General features: G+C 37.5%; 1 protein-coding gene across 6 annotated transcripts in view; it reads left to right on the forward strand.

Annotated features, from left to right (window-relative positions):
* TTC29 (tetratricopeptide repeat domain 29) overlaps positions 1–18,431 on the forward strand; it is a 243,162-nt gene that overhangs the window by 131,817 nt on the left and 92,914 nt on the right. For all 6 annotated transcript variants that reach the window (XM_044224911.1, XM_044224914.1, XM_044224910.1 and 3 more), the window contains one exon: positions 15,325–15,448. In XM_044224911.1, the coding sequence (XP_044080846.1) occupies positions 15,325–15,448 (124 nt within the window). The remainder of the gene's footprint in view (positions 1–15,324; positions 15,449–18,431) is intronic.

Below are 18,431 nucleotides of genomic sequence, written 5' to 3' on the forward strand. Positions count from 1 at the left end.
TGGTAACCACAAAGCATAAACCTATAGTAGATACACAAAAGATAATAAGAAAGGAATCTAAGCATAACACTAAAGAAAGTCATCAAACCACCAGGGAAGAGAGCAAAAGAAGAAGACAGGAATACTGAGGAACGACAAAGCAGCCAGAAAACAATTTTTAAAATGGCAATAAGCACATATCTGTCAATAATTACTTTAGTTGTAAATGGACTAAATTCTCCAATCAAAAGTCACAATGTTGCTAAATGAATAACAAAAAAATAAAGACCCATCTATATGCTTCTTATAAGAGACTCACTTTAGATGTAAGGATACACTTAGACTGAAAGTGAAGGGATAAAAAAAATGTTTCATACACTGGAAACCAGAAGAAATCTGGGATGGCTAAACTTACATTTGACAAAATAAGCTTTAAAACAAACACTGTAATACATACAAAGAAGGGAATTACATAATAATGAAGGGATCAATCCCACAGGAAGATATGACATTTGTAAATATTTATGCACCTAATATAGGAGCACCTAAATACCTAAAGCAAATATTAAAAGATTTAAGGGAAGAAATTGAGATCCTTGCAACAAAAATAGTGGATTTTATTACCCCACTTACATTAAAAAATAGATAGCTCAGATAGAAAATTAATAAGGAAACATCATCCTTAAGTGACACATTATACCAGTTGCACATAATAGATATGCATAGAACATTCCATAAAAAGCAGCAGAATAGACATTCCTCTCAAATGCACAGGGAATATTCTTCACAACAGATCATATGTTACAGCACAAAACAAGTCTCAATAAATTTAAGAACATTGAAATCAAATGAAACCTCTTTTCTAACTACAATGGTATGAAGCAGAAATGAATTACAAAGGGAAAAAAAAAGAAAGATCACAAATATAGAGATATATACAGGAGAAATTGAAGGGGAAATCAAAATATCAACATGATACACCATATTAACAAAATGTAGGATAAAAATCATATAATCATCTCAATAGATGCATCTCAATAGATGCAGAAAAAATCATTTAACAAAATTCAACATCCATTTATGATAAAAAAAAAAAACTCTTAAGGAAGTAAGGATAGAGAGGGAATGAATGTCAAACATAGTAAAGACCATATATGACAAGGCCACAGCTAATATATTCAATAGTGAAAAGTTGAAAACTTTTTCTCTAAAATCAGGAACAAGACAAGCATTCCCATTCTCACCACTTTTATTTAACATAGTATTGGCAGTCCTAGCCACAGCAGCTGGGCAAGAAAAAGAAATGAAGTTATCCAAACTGGAAAAAAGAGGTAAAACACTATTTGTGGACAACATAACTTAATATACAGAAAATCCTAAAGACTCCACCAAAAAACTATTAGAAATAATAAATGAATTCAGTAAAGTTTTAGCATACAAATTAACATAAGAAAATCTGTTGCATTCCTATATGCTAACAACAATCTATTAGAAAGAATAATTAAGAAAACAGTCCCAGGGCATCTGCGTAGCTCAGTTGATTAAGCATCTGACTCTTGGTTTCGGCTCAGGTCATGAGCTCATGGATCATGAGATCAAGCCCCACATTGGGTCCTGTGCTCAGCAGGGAGTCTGCTTGAAAGATTCTCTCCTTCTGCCCTTCCCCCACTCACTTGCTCTCTCTCTCTCAAAAAAAAAAAAAAAAAAAAACACTTTTAAAAAGAAAAAAGGAAAAAAATCCCATCTATAATGGCATCAAAAAGAATAAAATATCTAGGATTAAATTTAACCAAGGAGGTAGAAAGGCTTGTACACTGAAAAATATAAGACATTAGTGAAATAAACACAAATCAATGGAAAGATATTCTATGTTCATGGATTGGAAGAATTAATATTGTTAAAATGTCCATACTTCCCAATGCAGTCTACATGTTTACTGCAATCCCTATCAAAATCTGAATGAGATTTTTCCACAGAACTAGAACAATCATAAAATGTATATGGAACCACAAAAGACCTTGAATAGTCAAAGCAATCTTGAGAAAGAAAAACAAAGCTGGAGTCATCATGCTCCCTAATTTCAAATTGTATTATAAATCTGTAATAATCAGTGGACCTGGGGTGGCTCAGTTGGTTAAATTTCTGCCTTCAGCTCAGGTCATGATCCCACAGTCCTGGGATTGAGCCCTTTATAGAGCCCTGCATCAAGCTTCCTGCTCATTGGGGAGCCTGCTTCTCCCTCTCTTTCCACTGTGCTCTCTTTCTCTCATTATCTCTGCCACTATCTCTGTTTCTCTCAAATAAATAAATAAAATCTTTCAATCAATCAATATATAATAATCAAAATAGTATGGGGGTGCTTGGGTGGCTCAGTTGGTTGGGCATCTGCCTTGGCTCAGGTCATGATCTCAGGGTCCTGGGATCAAGCCCCACACCAGACTCCCTGCTCATTCCCTCCCCACAGCTTGTGCTCACTCTCTCACTCTCTATTTGTCTCAAATAAGTAAAATCTTTTAAAAAATAAACAAAAATAGGGAGTCTTAGTGGCTCAGTTGGTTGGGTGTCTGTCTTTGGCTCAGGTCATGATCCCAGGGTCCTGGGATCAAGCCCTGCATCGGGCTCTCAGCTCAGCAGGGAACCTGCTTCTCCCTCTCCCTCTATCTATGCTCTGCCTACTTGTGCTCTCTTTCTGTGTCAAATAAATAAATAAAGTCTTTAAAACAAAACAAAACAAAAACAAACACACAAAAACAGTAAGTATTGGCATAGAAATAGACACATAGATAAATGGAACAGAATAGAGAGTCCAGAAATAAACCCGCATATATATATGGTAAATTTATTTACAAAAAAAGAGCCAAGAATATACAATGGGAAAGGGATAGCTTCTTTAATAAATGGTTAGGTGAATTGGACAGCTACATGCAAAAGAATGAAGCTATACTACTATTTTACACCATGCAGAAAAAATTAACTCAAAATGGATTAAAGACAAATGGAAAACCTGAAATCATAAAACTCTGAGAAGGTAGGCCCTAAGCTCTTTGATGTATGTCTTGGTGATTTTTTTTCTGGATCTAATTCCAAAAACAAAGGCATAAAAGCAGAAATAATTAAGGGGGACTACATAAAAATAAAGTTTCTTCTGTACAGCAAAATAAATTATCACCAAAACATACAGGCAACCTACTGAAATAGAATACTTGCACATCATATATCTGATAAGGAGTTACTATCCAAAATAAACAACACACATAATGCAATAGCAATAAATAAATAAATAAATAAATAAACCAAACAATCTAATTAAAAAGTGGGCAGAGGATCTGAACAGTCATTTTTCCAAAGAAGACATATACATGGCCAATAGGCCATGCTCAATATCACTAATCATCAGAGAAATGCAAATCAAAACTTTAATGAGGTATCACCTCTCACTTACTCAAATGGCTGTTATCATAAAGACAAGAAACAAATGTTGGCAAGGGCATGGAGAGGGGAACTCTCATGCACTGATAGTGGGAATATAAACTGGTGTAGCCACTGTGGAAAACAGTATGGAGTTCCTCAAAAAATTGAAAGTAGAACTATATAATCCAGCAATTCCACTTCTAGATATTTATCTGAAGAAAATGTAAACACTAACATGAAAAGGTATGTGCACCCTGTGTTTACTGCAGTATTATTTATAGTAGCCAAGATATGGAAATAACCTCTTTCCATCAATAGGAAGAATGAGCAAGATATAGTGTGTGTGTGTGTGTGTGTGTGTGTGTGTTGTACTCAGCCATAAAAAAAAAAAAAAAGAATAGGGGGAGGAGTCAAGATGGCGGAGAAGTAGCAGGCTGAGACTACCTCAGCTAGCAGGAGATCAGCTAGAGAGCTTATCTAAAGATTGCAAACACCTGCAAATCCATCGGCAGATCGAAGAGAAGAAGAACAGCAATTCTAGAAACAGAAAAACAACCACTTTCTGAAAGGTAGGACTGGCGGAGAAGTGAATCCAAAGCGACGGGAGGATAGACCGCAGGGGGAGGGGCCGGCTCCCAGCAAGCGGCGGAGCAGCGGAGCACAAAATCAGGACTTTTAAAAGTCTGTTCCGCTGAGGGACATCGCTCCGGAGGCTAAACCGGGGCGAAGCCCACACGGGGTCGGCGTGACCTCAGGTCCCGTGGGGTCACAGAAGGATCGGGGGTGTCTGAGTGTCGCAGAGCTTGCGGATATTGGAACGGGAAGGCCGGCTGCAGAGACAGAGCCAACAGTAACTCGCAGCTCGGAGTTGCCTTGAACTGGTCGCAAGCTCGGTGAGCTCGGAGCGCGGCGGGAGGTTAGGCAGACGCGAGTTACTAGGAGCTGTTCGCTGAGGGCGCACAGGGGAGCGGGGCCCCGGGGTCTCGGCTCCTCCGGGCCGGAGACCAGGAGGCCACCATTTGTGTTCCCGTCCTCCGGAACTCTAAGGAAAGCGCTCAGGGAACAAAAGCTCCTGAAAGCAAAGCCGAGCAGATCACTCAGCCCCGCCCCTGGTAAGGGCGGTGTAATTCCGCCTGGGGCAAAGACACTTGAGAATCACTACAACAGGCCCCTCCCCCAGAAGATCAACAAGAAATCCAGGCAAGACCAAGTTCACCTACCAAGGAGTGCAGTTTCAGTACCAAGGAGAGAGCAGCAGAATTCCAGAGGAGGAGAAAACAAACCACAGAACTCATGGCTTTCTGCCTGTGATTTTTTAGTCTTGCAGTTAATTTAATTTTTTTCTTTTTCATTTTTTTTTCACTTCTTCTGCTAAAAATTTTTATAACTTTTACCCTTTTCTTTTTTAACGTTTTTTAACTAGATTATCTAATATATATATATTTTTTTCTTTTTTATACTTTTCTTCATTCATTTTCTTTTTTTTAATTCTTTTTTTTTCTTTTATTTCTTTCTTTCTTTTTGAACCTCTTTTTATCCCCAAATCAGAAGAGATCCTAATCTCTTCAATCTTTTTTTTTCTTAATTCTTTTTTAAATTCTTGATTGAATTTTTAATTCAATCTCTTTTTTTTAATTCTTTTTTTATTTTTTTTCTTTCTTTCTTTCTTTTTGAACCTCTTTTTATCCCCAAATCAGAAGAGATCCCAATCAGAAGAGATTGGGAGATCCCAATCAAAGGAGATCCCAATCAGAGGAGATCCCTCACCCAATTGTGAGGGAGGAGAAATCCCCCCTCACGATTTGGGATCTCTTCTGATTTGGTTAAAGCATATTTTCCTGGGATTGTTGCCACCCTTTTAGTATTTTACTTGCTCCTTCATATACTCTTAGCTGGACAAAATGACAAGGCGGAAAAATTCACAACAAAAAAAAGAACAAGAGGCAGTACCAAAGGCTAGGGACCTAATCAATACAGACATTGGTAATATGTCAGATCTAGAGTTCAAAATGACAGTTCTCAAGGTTATAGCCGGGCTTGAAAAAGGCATGGAAGATATTAGAGAAACCCTCTCCAGAGATATAAAAGCCCTTTCTGGAGAAATAAAAGAACTAAAATCCAACCAAGTTGAAATCAAAAAAGCTATTAATGAAGTTCAATCAAAAATGGAGGCTCTCACTGCTAGGATAAATGAGGCAGAAGAAAGAATTAGCGATATAGAAGACCAAATGACAGAGAATAAAGAAGCTGAGCAAAAGAGGGACAAACAGCTACTGGACCATGAGGAGAGAATTCGAGAGATAAGTGACACCATAAGACGAAACAACATTAGAATAATTGGGATTCCAGAAGAAGAAGAAAGAGAGAGGGGAGCAGAAGGTATACTGGAGAGAATTATTGGGGAGAATTTCCCCAATATGGCAAAGGGAACGAGCATCAAAATTCAGGAGGTTCAGAGAACGCCCCTCAAAATCAATAAGAATAGGCCCACACCCCGTCACCTAATAGTAAAATTTACAAGCCTTAGTGACAAAGAGAAAATCCTGAAAGCAGCCCGGGAAAAGAAGTCTGTAACATACAATGGTAAAAGTATTAGATTGGCAGCTGACTTATCCACAGAGACCTGGCAGGCCAGAAAGAGCTGGCATGACATTTTCAGAGCACTAAACGAGAAAAACATGCAGCCAAGAATACTATATCCAGCTAGGCTATCATTGAAAATAGAAGGAGAGATTAAAAGCTTCCAGGACAAACAAAAACTGAAAGAATTTGCAAACACCAAACCAGCTCTACAGGAAATACTGAAAGGGGTCCTCTAAGCAAAGAGAGAGCCTACAAGTGGTAGATCAGAAAGGAACAGAGACAATATACAGTAACAGTCACCTTACAGGCAATACAATGGCACTAAAATCATATCTCTCAATAGTTACCCTGAATGTTAATGGGCTAAATGCCCCAATCAAAAGACACAGGGTATCAGAATGGATAAAAAAACAAAACCCATCTATATGTTGCCTCCAAGAAACCCATTTTAAACCCGAAGACACCTCCAGACTTAAAGTGAGGGGGTGGAAAAGAATTTACCATGCTAATGGACATCAGAAAAAAGCAGGAGTGGCAATCCTTATATCAGATCACTTAGATTTTAAGCCAAAGACTATAATAAGAGATGAGGAAGGACACTATATCATACTCAAAGGGTCTGTCCAACAAGAAGATCTAACAATTTTAAATATCTATGCCCCCAATGTGGGAGCAGCCAACTATATAAACCAATTAATAACAAAATCAAAGAAACACATCAACAATAATACAATAATAGTAGGGGACTTTAACACTCCCCTCACTGAAATGGACAGATCATCCAAGCAAAAGATCAACAGGGAAATAAAGGCCTTAAATGATACACTGGATGAGATGGACATCACAGATATATTCAGAACATTTCATCCCAAAGCAACAGAATACACATTCTTCTCTAGTGCACATGGAACATTCTCCAGAATAGATCACATCCTCGGTCCTAAATCAGGACTCAACCAGTATCAAAAGATTGGGATCATTCCCTGCATATTTTCAGACCACAATGCTCTGAAGCTAGAACTCAACCACAAGAGGAAGTCTGGAAAGAACACAAATACATGGAGACTAAACAGCATCCTTCTAAAGAATGAATGGGTCAACCGGGAAATTAAAGAAGAATTGAAAAAAATCATGGAAACAAATGATAATGAAAATACAACGGTTCAAAATCTGTGGGACACAACAAAGGCAGTCCTGAGAGGAAAATATATAGCGGTACAAGCTTTTCTCAAGAAACAAGAAAGGTCTCAGGTACACAACCTAACCCTACACCTAAAGGAGCTGGAGAAAGAACAAGAAAGAAACCCTAAGCCCAGCAGGAGAAGAGAAATCATAAAGATCAGAGCAGAAATCAATGAAATAGAAACCAAAAAAACAATAGAACAAATCAACCAAACTAGGAGCTGGTTCTTTGAAAGAATTAATAAAATTGATAAACCCTTGGCCAGACTTATAAAAAAGGAAAGAGAAAGGACCCAAATAAATAAAATCATGAATGAAAGAGGAGAGATCACAACTAACACCAAAGAAATACAAACTATTATAAGAACATACTATGAGCAACTCTACGCCAACAAATTTGACAATCTGGAAGAAATGGATGCATTCCTAGAAACATATAAACTACCAAAATTGAACCAGGAAGAAATAGAAAGCCTGAACAGACCCATAACCAGTAAGGAGATTGAAACAGTCATTAAAAATCTCCAAACAAACAAAAGCCCAGGGCCAGATGGCTTCCCGGGGGAATTCTACCAAACATTTAAAGAAGAACTAATTCCTATTCTCCTGAAACTGTTCCAAAAAATAGAAATGGAAGGAAAACTCCCAAACTCATTTTATGAGGCCAGCATCACCTTGATCCCAAAACCAGACAAGGATCCCATCAAAAAAGAGAGCTATAGACCAATATCCTTGATGAACACAGATGCAAAAATTCTCACCGAAGTACTAGCCAATAGGATTCAACAGTACATTAAAAGGATTATTCACCACGACCAAGTGGGATTTATCCCAGGGCTGCAAGGTTGGTTCAACATCCGCAAATCAGTCAATGTGATACAACACATCAATAAAAGAAAGAACAAGAACCATATGATACTCTCAATAGATGCTGAAAAAGCATTTGACAAAGTACAGCATCCCTTCCTGATCAAAACCCTTCAAAGTGTAGGGATAGAGGGCACATACATCAATATCATCAAAGCCATCTATGAAAAACCAACTGCAAATATCATTCTCAATGGAGAAAAACTGAAAGCCTTTCCACTAAGATCAGGAACACGGCAGGGATGTCCATTATCACCACTACTATTCAACATAGTACTAGAAGTCCTAGCCTCAGCAATCAGACAACAAAAGGAAATTAAAGGCATCCAAATCGGCAAAGAAGAAGTCAAATTATCACTCTTCGCAGATGATATGACTCCACTCCAAAACTGCTAGAACTTATACAGGAATTCAGTAAAGTGTCAGGATATAAGATCAATGCACAGAAATCAGTTGCATTTCTCTACACCAACAACAAGACAGAAGAAAGAGAAATTAAGGAGTCAATCCCATTTACAATTGCACCCCAAACCATAAGATACCTAGGAATAAACCTAACCAAAGAGGCTAAGAATCTATACTCAGAAAACTATAAAGTACTCATGAAAGAAATTGAGGAAGACACAAAGAAATGGAAAAATGTTCCATGCTCCTGGATTGGAAGAATAAATATTGTGAAAATGTCTATGCTACCTAAAGCATCTACACATTTAATGCAATTCCTATCAAAGTACCATCCATCTTTTTCAAAGAAATGGAACAAATAATTTTAAAATTTATATGGAACCAGAAAAGACCTCGAATAGCCAAAGGGATATTGAAAAAGAAAGCCAAAGTTGGTGGCATCACAATTCCAGACTTCAAGCTTTATTACAAAGCTGTCATCATCAAGACAGCATGGTACTGGCACAAAAACAGACACATAGACCAATGGAACAGAATAGAGAGCCCAGAAATAGACCCTCAACTCTATAGTCAACTAATCTTCGACAAAGCAGGAAAGAATGTCCAATGGAAAAAAGACAGCCTCTTCAATAAATGGTGTTGGGAAAATTGGACAGCCACGTGCAGAAAAATGAAATTGGACCATTTCCTTACACCACACACAAAAATAGATTCAAAATGGATTAAGGACCTCAACGTGAGAAAGGAATCCATCAAAATCCTTGAGGAGAACACAGGCAGCAACCTCTTCGACCTCAGCCGCAGCAACATCTTCCTAGGAACATCGCCAAAGGCAAGGGAAGCAAGGGCAAAAATGAACTTTTGGGATTTCATCAAAATCAAAAGCTTTTGCACAGCAAAGGAAACAGTTAACAAAACCAAAAGACAACTGACAGAATGGGAGAAGATATTTGCAAATGACATATCAGATAAAGGACTAGTGTCCAAAATCTATAAAGAACTTAACAAACTCAACACCCAAAGAACAAATAATCCAATCAAGAAATGGGCAGAGGACATGAACAGACATTTCTGCAAAGAAGACATCCAGATGGCCAACAGACACATGAAAAAGTGCTCCATATCACTCGGCATCAGGGAAATACAAATCAAAACCACAATGAGATATCACCTCACACCAGTCAGAATGGCTAACATCAACAAGTCAGGAAATGACAGATGCTGGCGAGGATGCGGAGAAAGGGGAACCCTCCTACACTGTTGGTGGGAATGCAAGCTGGTGCAACCCCTCTGGAAAACAGCATGGAGGTTCCTCAAAATGTTGAAAATAGAACTGCCCTATGACCCAGCAATTGCACTACTGGGAATTTACCCTAAAGATACAAACATTGTGATCCAAAGGGGCACGTGCACCCGAATGTTTATAGCAGCAATATCCACAATAGCCAAACTATGGAAAGAACCTAGATGTCCATCAACAGATGAATGGATCAAGAAGATGTGGTATATATACACAATGGAATACTATGCAGCCATCAAAAGAAACGAAATCTTGCCATTTGCGACAACATGGATGGAACTAGAGCGTATCATGCTTAGCGAAATAAGTCAAGCGGAGAAAGACAACTATCATATGATCTCCCTAATATGAGGGAGTGGTGATGCAACATGGGGGCTTAAGTGGGTAGAAGAATCCATGAAACAAGATGGGATAGGGAGGGAGACAAACCATAAGTGACTCTTAATCTCACGAAACAAACTGTGGGTTGCTGGGGGGAGGGGGGTTGGGAGAAGGGGGGTAGGGTTATGGACATTGGGGAGGGTATGTGCTTTGGGGTAAATTGGAAGAGGTGATGAACCATGAGAGACTATGGACTCTGAAAAACAATCTGAGGGGTTTGAAGTGGTGGTGGGGTGGGAGGTTGGGGTACCAGGTGGTGGGTATTATAGAGGGCACAGCTTGCATGGAGCACTGGGTGTGGTGAAAAAATAATGAATACTGTTTTTCTGAAAATAAATAAATTGGAAAAAAAAAAAAGAATAAAACTTTGCCATTTGGGACAACATGGTGAACTTTAACAGTATTAAGCTAAGTGAAATAAGTCTGGCAGAGAAAGATAAATACTTAAGCAGCCACTTATATGCAGAATCTGAAAAAAACTGTACAAACAAAACAAAATGAAACTCATGTATATGAACAGATTGGCAGTTGCCAGGGAGAAGGGGTGTTAGGGGTTGAGTGTAAGGGATGAACAGGGTCGGGTGATCGACTTCCAGTTGTGAAGTGAATAGATTATGGGGATGTGATGTGCAGCAGAGCAACTCCAATCGAGGTGTTGAGCATACTTGAAGGCTGCTGAGGGAGAAAGGATCTTGAAGGTGTTTATCAAAAGAAAAAAAAATTGTATCTTTCTTATGGAGACAGATGGTGACTAGACTTATGGTGGTGATTATTTCACAGTGGAGACAAGTATTGAATCATCACATTGTAAGCCCAAAACTAATATAATATTGCATGACAATGATACCCAAGAATAATTAAGAAGAGAAATAACAAGGCAGGTGGATATTATTTCCAAGTTGAATATAAGTTCTAATCTTAGATAACTCTTCACCTTGGTTGTACACATAATTTCCTAGTAATGCTAGTTAATTTTGTACAACAGCCAAATAATTTTTAATTTACCCACTAGTGACTCTGACACACTCAGCCCATTCGTGGGATTATTTTATGAATATTCTAAACTTATTAAAATATTTTTGCATACATTTATTCCATATACTGACCATTTTTGATGTAAAATAAGGTCTTAAACTCTTGCCACTGAGAAAGGAAAACCCTCTTACCACTGTTGGTGGGAATGCAAGCTGGTATAGCCACTCTGGAAAACAGTATGGAGGTTCCTCAAGAAGTTACCCTAGGACTCAGTAGAGTTACCCTAGGACCCAGTAATTGCACTACTAGGTATTTATCTCAAAGATACAAATGTGTTGATCTGAAGGGACACCTGCACCCCAATGTTTATAGCAGCAACGTCCATAATAGCCAAATAGTGGGAAAAGCCAAGATTCCATCCTCAGATGAATGGGTGAGGAAGGTGTAATATATATATATATACAATGGAATATTATTCAGCCACCAGAAAGGATGACTACTTACCATTTACATTGATGTGGATGGAACTGGAGGGTATTATGCTGGGTGAAATAAGTTAGTCAGAGAAAGACAACTATCATATGGTTTCATTCATATGTGGAATATAAGAAACAGCCCAGAGGATCATAGGGGAGTCATCAGAGAAGGAGAAAAACCACTAGAGATTCTTAACTATAGGAAACAAATGGAGAGTTACTGGAGTGGGGGTGGGTAGGGGAATGGGTAATTGGGCAGTGGGCATTAAGGAGGGCAATGAAGTGATGATGATCACTGGGTTTTATATGCAACTGATGCATTATTGAACTCTACATCTGAAACTAATGATGTACTATATGTTGGCTAACTGAATTTAAATAAAAATAAATTCTTGCTACTGAAAATCAAATATTACTATTTATATTACTTTTTCGAGAAGTGCTTTCTCAACTGTTTATTGCATGTGATAATAATATAGTTCATCAGTCACCTATTATAGACATTTGGCAAAAAAATTATTCTATTGAGTTCTATTTGCTCAGAAATTTTAGGTAAATACTAAATTTTGCCATTTTCACTGCAGCCAAGTAAATGAATGCCATTTTGCAAGTAAATATTTAAGGTTAGAAATGTTGGTATTTTGATGTCCACTATATAAACAATGCTATTGAATATATGATTGCTTTATGATTATATACATATGACATAAACACAAGGACAAAAATTTAGATGTTTTTGTTTTTGCCTAAAATTAAATAAAATGAATAAATACAGGTAGAGATTTATTATAACTATTAAGTAATTAGACCAGTTTTAGAGTTGTGTTCATAATGTTCTAGTTACATATCATGTATATATAAATTCAATGTGAATTTTAAACTTCCCAGAAGATTTTAATCAAAAATTTACTAGCTTATGAACTACCTATTATACTGAAGAAGTCCATTATACTGAAAAATTAACTTTATTTTTGGATTTCATTGAATCTAAGAGTATTTCTATTGGACAATGTACCTTACATACTACCTCCCCAAAATTCTAACTAAACTATAACATAGTAACTTTTGATTAGAATTTTGTTTTTCTACTTAATAAAAGAGCTATTTTATGCTCATTTACACACATATTTTCATTACTCTTAAGCATTCACATAAAAAAATACAAAGCGATTATACACCTCAAACATATTTGCATTCCAAGTCCAATTCTTCTGAATCACTTTTAAATCAGAATTATCAGTATTTTTTCCCCAAACTTTTTTGTGTGTGTTACCAAGAACATTGGTACTACAGTGTTTCTTAAAATAGTGCTCCAGTATCATCTCCAGTATTTTTTTCCAAGTCATGGACATTCAGCTTACCCATTTTGAAGATGGCATTTTCTTAACTTCCAGAAGATTTCAGAAAGGTTTTTAGAAAACAACCAGTCCTCCTATCCCTTTCTGAAATTATCTTTAAATAGTTGTTAACAGAAGTATCAAGGCATTGCAACTGTTGCTTCATGTCCAGGACTATAAACCTAATCCATTTCTACAGCAACAGCTATGACCTGACTGTTCCCCACCTGACAATGATTATAAGATGCCTACCTGTTGTAAGTCATCCTGATTTCAGAAATATTAAAACATGGGGAAAGGTTTGTAGCAAAGCTTCTGTATATGCCACATTTGTTACCCTATATCCGGAGCTCCTCTGAGTAAGTTCTTGCAATTTAAAGTGAGAAATGCCCATGTGAGGAGCAGCTCAATTGCAAAATGACCTCTGCATTTCAGAATTTCACCCTGGGAATTACTGAGTCATGGCATAGGTATTCACTGAGAACTGCTGGCCTCTGAAAACAAAGGGAAATTCTAGGGGTTCAGAGACATGGAGAAATAAGAGTTTCTCCTTTATCATAGTCTGTCACATTAATACAAATTTTCAGTGGTTCTGGTATGATTTAACATTAGAATTTCATATAAGCTTATATTCACCATTCTGTTAGGAATTGGGGAAAAAAATAAAATCCAGAGACTCAGCAGGTCCACTGAATTTTGTTTATAGCATGTCCCTGAATCAGCAGCCCGATATCCCTTGAGCTGGACTTTGGTCAGCCTCCTGTACAAAATCAGTCACGGTATTATTATACTTAAATATAGCTGTTTTCAAAAATTACTGTCTCTTTGGTTGCACAAATATTTTTTCTTGGTTCTTAATCTCGTTTGCCCTTATGAGAGTGTGCCTCTCTCTGTGGGTCCCTAAGCATTCTTCACACAGGACATCACTACAACTGATGTCTCCTTAGACTTGCTTTCAAATTTCAAATAATTATGTCCTTTGGAGAGATTTTTAGAGTCTTTCCACTCCCCCCTCCTCTTTCTGTTTAGCTCTTGCTCTTATAAAACTAAGATTTGTATATACTTGAAGTGGCATTCAGATCATGAAAAACTGATGAGTATTTGGGACTCAGATTTATAAAATGACAGCAGAATTCAAATGAATTCAAATGAATATAATTTATTGAAATCTTTAAAATGATGCTCTCCTTGCCTCTATGAACATTGGGATACTGATGGCCCTTCTTTTCACTGCATCTGTATCTTTGGGGTAAATACCCAGTAGTGCAAGTGCAGGTCATACGGTAGCTCTAGAACAATCATCATCGTATTTGTGCCTCCTCACAAAGGACTGTCTTCATTTGCAAAGTGTGGAAAAGCCTTTTCAGAGGTTTTAAAAATGACAGCTTCATTGAGATAGAATTCATATACCATATATTCACCATTTTGAAGTCTACAATTCAGTAGTTTTTAGTTATATTCACAGAGTTGTACTACCATCACCACAATTTAAGTCGAATCATATTTGTCACTCCAAAAAGAAACCCCATACTTCTTAGCAGCTGTTCTCCATTCACTGTTCTCTCCAGCTTTTGGTAGCCACTATACTTTCTGTTTCTATGGATTTGCATATTCTGGACACTTTATGTGAATGGAATCATAACATGTGTGTTTTTTTGTGACTGGCTTCTTTAACATGTTTTGAAGGTTTATCCATATTGTTGGCATGTATCACTAAACGTCATTCTGTTTTAGCAGAATAATGTTCCATTGTATGGACAGACCACATTGTGCTCATTCTTTTTTTTTTTTTTAAAGATTTTATTTATTTATTTGACATAGAAGAGATCACAAGTAGGTAGAGAGGTAGGCATAGAGAGAGGAAGGGAAGCAGGCTCCCTGCTGAACAGAGAGCCCGATGCGGGACTCGATCCCAGGACCCTGAGATCATGACCTGAGCCAAAGGCAGCGGCTTAACACACTGAGCCACCCAGGCGCCCCCATTGTGCTCATTCTTTCATTTGATCAACATTGGATTTGTTTCCACTTTTTGGCTGCTATAAATACTGTTGCTGTGAACATTTGTGTGCAAGTTTTGTATAGACATAATATTTTTATTTCTCTTGGAGATATATATATATATAGGAGTGGAATTTCTGGGTCATATGGTAACTGTATATCAGAATTTTTGAGGATCTGACAAGTTGTTTTCCAAAGCATGTGCACCATTTTACAATCCCACCAGCCATACAAGAGGGTCTAAAGGTTTAAGTTTAACTCACTGTATGTTCCAACAAAGAAAAGCCACCTGTTTTTTAAAATTTTCCTTTCACATTTCATTATCCTGAACCATTTTGCACTTTCTCAAGCAAAGACACAAAATCTCTCCTCTTTATGGTGACATTAAATGAGATGATACTCCAATAATTTCTCATTTTATTTTTTCCAGCCAAGGAGAGATGATAGAAGCAATTAAATACTTGAAAAAAGTTGTGAAAATTGCAGGAAACAATTTCCAAAGACTAGATGTTGTGAAAGCAAGTACAATGCTTGGGGATATCTACAATGAAAAAGTGAGTATATGTGTTTCATTCTTGTAGGGAGAAATTCTCAGAGTTTTAAAATTCTATTCCCATCTGACTCTCACCTTCCCATGATATGTTATGAGAATAACCCCAGGACCGCAGGGTTTGGTTAATGCACAGGATAGTTACTTCCCCTTTTACCAGGACCTGAGTGCCATCTTGGGCACAGTCACCACAAGCTGCTAAAACTAATTCATGTCTTCACAGCCAGTGAAGATTCTAAGTGGTTTTGGATTTGAAGAGCGATTAAAACATTTCAATTCAAAGACTATCATTATAATGGTTGGCTTTTATCTGCTGACAATAACATTCATCTCCCTTGCTTCAAATTCTCGTTTTATTAATTCAGCAGTGATGGGCCTGCTAGGTTCTTCAGGAGAAGAAAGGACAATCCCAAGAGTAATTCTGAAGGAAATAAGGAATTCTAACATCAGACTGGTTATGTAAAAGAAAAGAGAAAGAAGAGAAGGTCTAAAATAAAAGTATCTTATTCAAGAGACCATTACTAGTGAAATGAATTGGTCATAACACATTGATCTTTTGATTGATTTTTCCTGAGTTTAGCTCTTATTACCCAGATTGTTCTTTAGAAACAGTATAAAAGAGGCTTTTTTTCTCTAGTTATAATTGCTGTTTTGATAATGATAGGATCTATCATTTTTGAGGGCAGTTTCATTCTTAAACTGTTTCTATACCTTATCTTAGTCTTTAATGAGACGTTGTATACGTATTTATTAAAGGTACGAATTCTGAGACTAAACTCAGGTTTAGTAGGCGAAAAGCCTACTTCTTTCACTTGTAATAAGATCTGTAGCCTGGACAACTTACCTTCTAGGTGCCTCAATTTTCTCCCCTTATAAGGTTGTAGTGAGTATTGAGTTAATGAATGTAGAGCAGTTAGAGAATAGTACCTGGCAGGAGAAGCAAGTCCCAGCTAGATAAGCCGTTATTATTTGGCACACCTTTATGGGGTATCATACAATCTCCCTTTTCCCTGAGGCTCAGAGGGTTTAAGTAACCTACCCCAGGCCTCCACGTTTCTAGGTGGCCGTGGTATTCAAACCCATGCTCTTAATCACTACAGTCTTTTATTTGGCAGATAATCAATTTCATCAGAAATTGATAATTTTTGATGATTTCAGAATTATTTAGTCTTTTTAAAATTTTTATTTTATTTTTTTCAGTGTTCCAGATTCATTGTTTAGGCACCACGCCCAGTGCTCCATGCAATACATGCCCTCCATAATACCCACCACCAGGCTAACCACACCCCCACACCCCGCTTCCCCTCCAAACACCTCAGTTTGTTTCTCAGAGTCCACAGTCTCTCATGGTTTGTCTCCCCCTCCAATTTCCCCCAGCTCACTTCTCTCCATCTCCCAGTGTCCTCTGTGTTATTCCTTATGCTCCACAAGTAAGTGAACCCATATGATAACAGACTCTCTCTGCCTGACTTATTTCACTCAGCATAGGCTTTTTTTTTTATAGGAAACTTTTAAATTAATCCGAATGAATGAAACTACCATAGTTCTTGCTATAGGAAACGTGCTTTTAAACAGGGTATCTGATTTCTTATTACACCTCCTCTCTTACTTTCTCTGGCTCATGTGCTTCCTCTCTCCTATTACCCACGATCATTAAACCCTCTTTTGCTCTTGACTGTCACTCTCCTTCTTTTCTCCTCCCCTGCACACCTTGCTCTCTCCTCCCCTGTCTTTCTGGTCTGTCTTTCTGATCTCGGTGTTCCTCTCCCTATGTTCCTGCCCACATTGTTTCCCCTCTTTCTTTGTGCCTCCCGCACCTGTCACCCCAGGTCCCTCTCTCCATGGTGTGCCCTTTCTGCTGCCCCATCTCTATAGTAAAACTCTACTCCGGTGACTCCTGGATCTTGTTTATGCTCTTGTTTTCCTTTTTGGGATGCCATGCTGAAACACAGACAAGGCTCATGGTCTTGTGAGACTGGCAGTCTAAGGGGAAGCTTATCCCGTAGTAGCAGAATTGGCATTCCTAAGTAATTCATATTCTTACTTTTTAAAAGGATTGTTCTTCAAAACAGAAGTGCCAAAAACACAAATTGCCTTACCCTCCACCAAACGATGCCCAGAACTCCGTGTGTTAGTGTACCACAAACATTAAGTATCAGCGTATATTCTCCTAGTTACAGAAAGCATAAGGAAAAAAAAAGGATAAACCCTTCTGAGGGGTCATTTTTATATTTGCATTTTTTAAGAGTTTGTATCCCATCAGTCTGTATTTTATTCTCTGGCTCTTAAGTCTTAAAGTAGAGTCTAATATTTTAAAGGCTGGAGACATGAATACTATCCAAAGGCTATGACAATTACCAAAAGTTAATTTTTTACTAGTATGTGCCAATTCTAATATAAAATTTGGAGAATTTCAGATATTCATGCTATCTTCAAATATACTTGCCTTCAAATATACAAATTCATTCATACATTTTAGTGACTCTTTATATTTTAATGTAATAAATGGTCACTGATAAATAGGGTAGTGATTTTTAATAGTTTTTTTGTTTTGTTTTGTTTTCTGTTTTTGGTTTTGGTTTTGGTTTTTGGTTTTTCTTTGAGAGAGAGCATGACAGGGGAAGGGGCAGAAGGAAAAGGAGAGAGAGAATCTCAAGCAGGCTCCACGCCCAGTAAAAAGCTTGATGCAGGGCTTAGTCTAACGATCCTGAGATCATGACCTGAGCTAAAGTCAAGATTCAGATGCTTAATTGACTGAACCACCCAAGTGCCCCTTAAGTATACAATACTATAACAATTTTATGACATTACAGACTTCAAAAAAAAACTCAATTTGTTATTAAAAGTGCTCATGTTGCATTCAGTTTTTGTGCATTACTGTGATTCTTTGTGAGTACTTCCTCAAGTCAAAAGTCCACCAATTACTTCTCAGGCTGACTGAGTTGTTAAATCATTTCCAAGAGTATGATTTGAAAACATATGACAAA

The sequence above is a fragment of the Neovison vison genome, chromosome 11 (assembly GCF_020171115.1).
Source record: "Neovison vison isolate M4711 chromosome 11, ASM_NN_V1, whole genome shotgun sequence".
Classification (NCBI taxonomy): Eukaryota; Metazoa; Chordata; class Mammalia; order Carnivora; family Mustelidae; genus Neogale; species Neogale vison.